The following is a 10,000-nucleotide window of genomic DNA, read 5'->3' on the forward strand; positions in this document are numbered from 1 at the left end:
ATTGCATGATTTTGAGTGCAATTTGGAATAAATAAGCACGAGTAAATTTTTTCAAAGACGACCAAAATTGCACAAACCCGTAGGGCGAGTGCAATTTGTAGTCTTTGAAAAAATTTAAAAGTACTTATTTATCCCAAATTGCGGATGAAAAAAAAAGACATGTGATGATTACTTATTAATAATATACATGAAAATATTCGAGATGGTTAAGCAGAAGAAACGCACGCGTATCACGCCATCCAGGGCGCGCGCTTGATTTGAAAACCGAGGATTTGATTGGTTCTGACCAAATCCTATTGTTTATTAGCCAATCATAATCCAGAATTTCCATTTGTAATTTGCACTGTTACTACACTTTTTGCACTGTGTTACACTTGTAGTGCTCTGCTCTCAGCCAATCATAATCGAGTAAGTTTTTCATGCATCTTATTAGGGAAAAAACAGGACTGTTTACATTTACCCTAAAAGCTAATGTAGGACTGACCACTCCAATTTGACTCGGAGGACTGCAAAACTGAGGACTAAGAATTGACATGATCGTTTGGTTCCCAAGTATAGGTGATTGGTGGTGTAGAATAATTAATAATTATTCCACGAACGCGAGTTGCATCTGAGATTAGGGAGTTTAAGCAAAGACGATGGTTACGGCAACGACAACGTCACAAAGCAGGAAACTGATTGGTTAAAAAAGGAAAAATACTCGTGCTGCACGTGCAGCACGAATTTCCGAGCATTTCTTGATCGTATTCCACAAAACAACGACGTGAAATCACCGACGACAACGTGAGAATATAACAATGAAACATCCATCATCAATTTTTGCTTTATAGTGCCCATGTGATAAAAAAAAAAGATCACTTCCTTTTTTCTTCAGATTTTGATGAAAGTGTGCTTGCTTAACAACTGACTGGCAAAATTTTGAGCTTTGATTTTTATCCAAAGGCTTTTTATTTTGAGTGCAAGTTTTGATGTTCCGCCATTACTCATATTCAAAAATGACAGATTGGACCTCAGAGGATTGGATCCAGGGTAACGTGACGTCAAAGGCTCACTACCTTAAAATTTCAGCGTGTGAATGCAAACCCAAACCTCCCGTGCTACATATTAATTTTGCGGCGTACACACGGATTGCATTCTTAAACTAGTGCCGAGCCTTTGACGTCATTTTCTCCTCGATCCAGCTTTCTCAAGATCTTAAAGTTAGTAATGGCCGAGTATTAAATAGGAAAATGCCAGTTAAATAAACAGGTGTCTTTTTTAAATGAAGGCTTAAAACTTTGGTCGCTTCGCGTTTAGTTAACATAGCTTTGATATCTAAAGAAATATAAAGAAATTTAAAGCTGTTCGTACCCATCAAGTCACATGATAGTTCGCGCGTATTGTACAATGTGAATAATCGCAGAATACTTGCGATAGCACTCAGTTAAATTTTGAAGTGACGTTTTCGTTGACGTTGCTGTTATCCTTGCCTAAACTCACCAATCGATAACCAACGCGTAGCGTCGAGTTGGCTTTTATGTGCACCTGAATCCAAAGCAAACATATGTCACTACACCCTGCGAGCAGAGCCTCTCTAAAACTCAGCAGAGGGCGAGCAAGAGAGGCTCTGCAGCCTCGTGTTAAATCTTTTAAGTCGCCGCAGGTCAAGTTTTTGGGCTAGTCACTCCGGTCAGAACGGTTTAGGCAGGGCACGCGGCATCACATTTTTGACAATTCGAAGGTCACAATGGAGCCTTCAGTGGGAAAATCAATATGGCGTCTTAGGAGTGCGATCAAGACTTTGCCTGGGTTTGAAACTGTCTCCAAGCAACGGTTGCGCATACTCAATAAAGACTTAACACGATTTCTACAGAGTCCTTTCTTTCTCGCAGAGTTAAGAAAGACTCTGCTGGCAGGGTGATGTCACCATTGTTACCCCAAATTTCGCTTTTTCTGTGCCGTGAAAGTCATGTAAACTTGATTCAGCTAGCAGTAATTTGTACCCACGACCGTGATGTGAGAGGCATGGGTCTATTCTCGATTCAGTACGTCACAAGCTGCTTTGAATTTTTGTCTTCAAAGAAATTTTGCATTACAAAGCAGTTTGTGACATAAAATTGATAATAGACCCATGTCTATTACATCACGGTCGTGGGTCCGAACTACTGTTAGTTTTGATAACTTCGCGCATCTTGCCCGGCAGCTAAAAAGCGAAATTTTGAGGTAGAATGGTAAGACACGTTTGCTTTTGGTGGGAAAATTGATATTGAATATGAAAAATATTTCAGTTCAGGTGCACTTTAAAAAATCGTCTCATATCCACCAAGCGCGAGTGGAATAATTATTTTATTAAAAACGCCCACAAATTATAATTATGAATAAATCTTGCCTACTTTACTAGTTTGTAGATATGCTATATTAGCTCGTACGCCATAATGGCTCGGCCAATCGAAACTCCAGAATGCATTATCCAATAATTCTAGGTTTTCATAATTATCGTTATTAAATTTTCAACCTCGGTTAATGCATTACTCGTGCTCTGATTGGTTCACTCAATCTCGGTGATCAGCAAATATACCTTAGTTTGACCTGGCAATTGATTGCGCTAAGCGTTACTTGGCTAAAAAATTTGCGCTAAGCGTTACTTGGCTAAAAAAAAATTTCGCCGAAAAGCAAATCTTCTCTCTGAATAAAGAAAAAAAACAAACTTTTTGTGGAAAGTTTGGATCAATTCTGACTTTAGAAGTACGCAAAAGGCAAGAAATGAGTTTGTGATATAAGCTTGCGTCAGTCTGACCACCAGGTATTACACAACATCGCATCTTCATCAAGTTTTTTCGATTTCGCTCGGATTTTCTCGCTTTTCTCGCTCGTATTTCGTACTTCCAAACTTTTGGAGTTTAAGAAATTTACTCCATTCGCGCTTGTTGGATATCAGAGACTGCTTATACGCGCCTCGTTGACTATTTACCATCTCATATCCAACGAGCGCTCATGGAATAATTGTTAGATATACGAATAATTGATTGTTTTAAACTCGAACATTTAACGTTTGCGCTATCCATGGAAGGAGTGAATCTCAAATCAAGAAGAGTTAAAAAAGGACCAAAATAGCAATAAAAAGTAAAAATAAACATGATTTTCAAACTAACACGTGCAATATCCTGTCAATTTTAAGTACCTTGTATGTCTTATTAGCAAGAAAGGTTTTGTAATAGTTGTTTTTCACTTGGACTACGGAAAATAATGTCAATCAGTTAACTACACTCTATAACTACACTTTTATATAAGGCAAAAACCAATGGGTATTTCTCATTCTTCTCGCTGGCTTTGCCGACTAGTGCAGGTGGATCCGTTTGCACAGCGGCTTCCAACATTGTTGGGGCCGCGCATGCGCATTACATATGGTCTCCCTGGAGATAGCCATGGATTGACATGTTGAAAACAAGATGGCAGCCGGTTCGGAAGATTACAAAGTATTAAGTGTTGTATCCTTCCCATAATGCACCGCACATCCTTGCATCGTTGGGAGTTGTTGCATCCGTTTGGCAAGTACAGAACAACTTCAAGGCATCGTATCGGGTCTCGCTAGTGTTGTCAAAGACTTAACGCACGACGTAAACCACATCAGTACTCAGATCAGTCAACTTGCTACCACATCACTACAACCACAACAAGCTCAAAACCCTTCGAGCGCTTCACCAGCTCAACCTCCGCAGTCTTTACGACTTCAAACCCTTCAGCTCCCGACATTTCGCTTTGATGAATCGAATCGAGATGATATAGCCGATTTCCTCAAACTTTTCGAGCAACAAACCTCTCATCTGTCCGCCGACATCACCGTCACGTTCCTTGAGCAACAATGAATTGAACAATGGCCTCGCTCAGTCCTTTCTATCGCAAAAACCACGGCGGACTTCACAGAAAAACCAGCCAAAGAGCAGCATGCCACTTTCATTGAACATCTTAAGCGTGAATTTGAAGAACCAACGGCACTAAAACGCCGCCGACTCGCCGCAGAATTAAGCGCAATGACACAAAAGGCAAGTGAGAACGTGAATCAATTTACTTTTTGATTCAGGAACGTTTTACATCAGATGGAACGCTTGGCGAAAAGATCGCCAAGGACTGCCCCACTTACGTCGTTTCACAATTTCTAGCCAAAGTTAAACCGGAGATTGCACAACAACTAGTCTTAAAAGCTGAGGAATTTACAACCTTGGAACAAGCCGCTGAATCAGCCCGTCGGATCGAATTGTCCTTGCAAACGCAAACACGTGGTGACGTTGTATCGCGATCCTAAACTCTCGATGCGTGGAAACCTTCAAATGCTCTGTTTACTTCCTCGGGTAAAAGCAACTCAAGTTCACCTCAACAACGCGGCAAGAAACGTCACTGCTGGACTTGCGGTTCCCCTAACCATCTTGTGCCACAATGTCCTTCCTCACAGCGCCCCACGCAAGGCTCAAAATTACCCACGCCTTACGTCTGCGGAAATTTTAACCGCGACCTTCACTCAAACTGCGAGAAAGCGAATAACAAGTGCTCTCGTGGTCGCCTCCACAAGTGTTCAACTTGCCATAAATGGGGCTGTAAAACAATAAGGCATAACTCTCAGCAAGCCAATGCAGCCACACCTACCAAACCACCCGACACCCGTTCAACAAACCCAGATCCTTCTGGTACTGTTCTTTTTGGCCTACCATGCAGCAGTCACAGATCCAACTGCTCTTCCAGTCAATAAACAAACGCAGTTAGCGAACCGTAACATTCTTTGGACCTCAGTGACGTCAGCAGACCAGTCTATTCCACCCCCTCTGGATAGCTGCTGTTCCATTTCCTTAGTTAGTGCAGATCATGCAATAACAATCACCACTAAACGCCCATCTCTTCAATATAAGAAGTTGCCAGAATCCATTCCTGTCTCCGTCCCTGATGCAAAGTCAACTCTTTCTGTCACTGCCAGCATGGATGTTCCCATCACTTGGAGCAATGGCAGGGAATCAATCTTTACTATGCTTGTTGTTCCTCACCTCTCATGGCCCATTCTGTTTGGGGAAAATCATCTCCACGCCACCAAAGCTCTAGTGGATCATGATCAGCCATCCATCACTTTCCGACATCCTAGCATGCAATTCACAGTCCCTTGCTCATTGGACAACCCTTTAACTGGCTTTACCTCAACCACGGCACCAGCGTCACACGCACCAAGTAATAATTCGCGTGACAATTACCAGCATCATGTCGGTGTCACTTGTCTCCCAACCAAAACAACAGATCCAAAGCATGGACCCATGCAAGTTCACCTCTACCAGAGTCCTTTCTACACCATTGGCATAGATTATGTAGGACCTCTGCCCCAGACCCCGTCTGGGAACAAGCGGATAATTACCACCGTACGCCCTTATTCTAGCTTCCTGGTTGCTATTCCAGTTCTGATGTTGCCAAAGTAGCTATTCCACGGCTGCACGTGCACTTTTCCATCCCGTTTTTCTTTAATACGGGTTCCCTGCAGAACTACTCAGTGATCGAGGTGGTGAATGGACAAATGCAGTGGTTTTCCAGCTCGCTAAATTACTTTCAATAGACCATGTTTTCACTACCAGCTACAGACCTCGGTTGAACGGCGCTACTGAAAGGGTTCACCGATGGCTAAACAGCGCAATAGCCATTTACTGTGACGAGCTTCAGACCAACTGGCAAGACTTCCTTCAACCAGCAGTTTACACAGTCACATAATGTTTCACCAATTCCAGGAATGAACAAACTCAGTCTCTTTTTCCTCGTTTTTGGTCGCCACGCCTCTTCAGCTGAAACTCTCACCTTGGCTCTGCCTTCAAAGCCTTTTTCCCAACAAACATATGCGGGAAACGTAGTTTCACTATTATCAGATGCCAAGAAAGAGTTTGATCGTATTAAAGCTGGTAGGGGGTGAGAGGTAGGGCGTAGGGGGTGAAGGGTACCATAGCTAAAACAACCCAAACTTTTACACAAATGTCAACCTTAGGCCTAGTCATTATCTAAAGCATAGTGTTTAGGCTTAAAGTTAGCATTTTTGTAAGGGTTTGGGTTGTTTCAGCTATAGTACCCCCACCCCCTACCTCTCACCCCCCTACCTCTCATCCCCTACACCTCACCCCAGGAATAGTCATGCCGAAAGAGCCTGCTCACAGGCCAGTACGAGCGGATATCTGTTCTCCTTTGTTACTTGTTATAGGTAGCAACTGTCCACATTCCATCGGATGTCAGCTTATACTCGTTACTCTTGTAATCCATCATGTTACTTGTATGCTGATCAATTACATGTTCGCAAATGCTTTTCAGAAATGGTTCAATCCTATCTGCTCCTGCTAACTCAGCAATGGTATCGTTATAATCAAATGATATTCCTGTCATACAATGAGCATCTTTTTCCCGCAGACCCCTAGAAAGTAACTCTTGGAAATCGTCTTCCTCTGCAGCATTCATTTCTTCTTCAGAGGGCAAATACTTTTCTTTGCTTAACACTGCTGCGACGTACTGAGCTTGAAGGCTGATCTGTTTAAATATACCACACGCCCTAGAGGCTAGCCCAATGAATGACATTGTGGGGAATTTGGTGTTGAAAATGTGTTTGTATAGATGCGTTACTCGGTCATTAGTGACTTGAATGCCACAAGCCTGATCAAGGAAGGGAAATGAATAATGGTATCCAGTGCAGAGCAAGATGGCATCCGTTTCCCTTTGTTGTCCATCCTCAAACTGAACAGTCCCGTCACTGGACACCCAAGTTACGGGGCAGTGAGGTTCAATATTGTCCGGAAGCTTACAAGTTATAGCATGACGATGTTTGTGGCTGAGGTAGACTATATCTGCAGATTCAGTTATGTCAAGACATATATCTCGACCAGAAAAAGAACCACCAACAATAACTACTCTTTTTCCTTGGAAGATATCAGGATGTCGATAATCATGACTGTGCATGACGATCCCAGGGAACGACTCCAAACCAGGAATAACCGGTATACAAGGAACAGAAAAATGGCTGCAAAGACAAGAAACGCAAATGAATGATATCACACACTCATTTTAATGTACAAGTTAAGGTGGCTAACACCAGTTTTCAACAATTTGGATATAATGTCTTATCAGAAGGATGAACTCTGCAACACTGTTTAAACAAAACTGCAATGTTATGGCACCAAAAGGAACAGCAATAATTTCTTGACAAGATGCACTTGTTGATGTGACGTAATAAGTCACCATGGCAACAAAAGAGCCCTCTAAAAAAGCCCTATATTTTGTCTTCAAACGCTTATATCTTAAAAACGAACTCGGTGACTCCAATTTTTATTTCTGGAAATTAATTAGTAGGCTTACATGTACATGAAATTGTTTCAAAAATTATTGGGAAGAGATTCAGAGCCACCTCAAAATTTCCAGTTGTGGCTATGAATCTGCTCCAGAGGATTTTTTTAAGTTTGTAGAGAGTTTGATCTGAACCTGTCAATCACTTTCTATAAATAAAAATTGGGGGTCATCAAGTTCGTTTTTGAGATGAAAGCTTTAAAGAAAAATAATGGGCATTTTTAGAGGGCTCCTTTGTTGCCATGGTGACGTACACGTCACATCAAGAACTGTGTCTTGTTAAGCAACTATTGGTGTTTCATATGGTTACCGTTACATGAAACAGTAGGGTACATTCAGTTCTTCTAAATGGTGCAGTTTGTTGAAATTGCTGAAATTGGTTTGAGCCTTTTCAAGCAAAAAAACGATTCTGGTGTGGTTCTAAGCTTGCTCAAAACATCTTCATTTCAAGCAGCCAAAGTGGTTAGATGTCTTTAAATTGATGGCAATTCTAGAAATGTGGAGCACGCTCCCAGGGTAATGTGGATAGCTCTACTGCATGACTCCAGGCACAGTGGATTTGATCTCATGAACAGAACTTCTGAATCAGGCAATATTCTACAAGTATGCAACTTCTTTGGTCAAGGTCTAACACCAAGGGTTATCCACCAGTGGTCTGGGAATAAAGAGTATATACGATTTTTAGAATACAAAAGAATTTCATATATTTATTTGAACTGCAGAATGGACATGATAAGAAAGAATAAGAAGGAAGATCATTGTTGCCATGGTGACCTACACATCACTTTCACAACTGTGCCTTGTTAAGCAACTATCAGTGTTTCATATGGTTCTATAACATTGACGGTTACATGAAAAAGTAGGGTAGATTCAGTCCTTCTAAATGGTACAGTTTGTTGAAATTGTTGAAACTGGTTTGAGCCTCCTTCAGCAAAAAAAAAAAAAGGATTCTGGTGTGGTTCTAAGCTTGCTCAAAATATCTTCATTTCAAGCAGCCTGATGTCATTATCAGATCTTCTGAATCAGGCAATATTCTACACGAATGCCACTTCTTTGGTCAACCAAGGTCTAACACCATGTGTTATTCACCAGTTGTCTGGGAATACAGAGTATACAAGATTTTAGACTACGAAAGAATTTCATATATTATTTGAACTGCAGAATGGACATGATATGAAAGAGTATTATAGGAAGGAAGATCATTGCAGCAGAATAAAGCAACTTTCAATTGGCAATTATTATTGCAAGCAATCCTAAAAAAACCCAAGGCTTGAATGGGATTCGAAAACATGACGATGCAATTGGTATGGCAAGTCATGGCTTCCAATCCCATTCAAGACTGGATTTCTTCAGCCTAGCTTGCAACTGCGATTCATGATCTTCGTACTTTCATCTCAGCGTTTGGTTCATGCTCCATTGTCTCCAACTCTCATCATACATTGAGTTGTGTGGCCACTACAGTGTGAAAATTTACTTCCTTGAGCAAATAAGAAAATTAGCAACAAGTGCTTTTAGGTGTTTTGATGATTTTTTATTTCACAAAATAATAAAAAAATCACCTAATTTGTTATATTATAACAAAATTTAATTTGTTTGGGGGTGTTTTCATCGTTTATTTTCAGTACCCAAGGATATGTCTCTGGCAGAAAATATCTCTGCACAACAATGATTACTGCAACTCACCCACTGCAAACAATAACTGCGTCAAATTGGAGAACTTGGGACTCTTTAATGAGGATGTTTTCCACAGTAACTTCCCACTGAGGATTTTCGTTGGTTTCACAAACTAGTGGACGAACATTTGTGACAGCAGAATTCAAATGGATGTACTTGTATAAATCAAAGCTGTTCGCATAGTCTTCAAGATATCTAAGAACTTGATGACGAGTCATGAAAGATGGCCATTCAGGGGGAAATGGAAAATCTGGATATGCCATTAGCTCCTTTGGGAGATTGGTTCTAAAAAAAATATTAACAATTAGTTTAGTTTTACTTAACATTTACAGTACAATAATTAAGATTTTTAAAATGTAAAGTTATTGTGATAAACAAACAAAAAAACCGGACACCTGACTTGATAAACAGACTGAAAATGCACACAGACTCAGTTGCATTGAAACCAAAATAATTTATTGATCAGTGCACACTACTTTTGTCACACTTCCTCTAAAATTAGGGGTGTAACGATGAATTGAATTCTCGATTAATCCCGATTATGACCGTTCGGTTCGATTCACGATTATTTGATTTCACGTTTCGATTTTGGTTCGATTTTTTGCATACCTTTCCAAAAGTGCCCTCAGTGAGTCATTATATTGTAAACTTATAATCCAGATCTAAATAAGATGTGCGTTTTTCATTGACAATCGATCAAAGACGCTAATTTGCAGTTCTTGCGCCATGTTGCTTGGTAAAAATGTTGCCCCTCTACCACCCCTTGAGAATTTCCAATAAGGCAAACCATGTGCATGCTCATTGTCACGTTCTCAAACATGGTGACGAACGACCAAGCGATTGTGAATCCGCCTGCTTCTTTTCGATCCCCAGTGTGGAAATATTATGGTTTTCTGACTAAAGACGGAACAACAGACAAGTCTAAAACTATCTGCAAAATTTGCTTCGCAACTTTCAAGTATTGTGCCGGTTCGACCTCAAGCTTGAGCGCATGTCTGCT

The 10,000-nt window shown here is 40.8% G+C and overlaps 1 protein-coding gene across 1 annotated transcript in view; it reads right to left on the minus strand.

Annotated features, from left to right (window-relative positions):
- Positions 1-269: 269 nt before the first annotated feature.
- The window catches only part of LOC137997149 (uncharacterized), a 13,171-nt gene continuing 3,440 nt past the window's right edge, over positions 270-10,000 (minus strand). The window contains exons 2-3 of the mRNA XM_068842959.1: positions 9,010-9,285; positions 270-7,003 (exon numbers count right to left, since the gene is read on the minus strand). Of these exons, the coding sequence (XP_068699060.1) occupies positions 6,184-7,003; positions 9,010-9,285 (1,096 nt within the window). The 3' untranslated portion in view covers positions 270-6,183. The remainder of the gene's footprint in view (positions 7,004-9,009; positions 9,286-10,000) is intronic.

This window comes from Montipora foliosa, chromosome 1, assembly GCF_036669935.1.
Source record: "Montipora foliosa isolate CH-2021 chromosome 1, ASM3666993v2, whole genome shotgun sequence".
NCBI classification, from domain to species: domain Eukaryota; kingdom Metazoa; phylum Cnidaria; class Anthozoa; order Scleractinia; family Acroporidae; genus Montipora; species Montipora foliosa.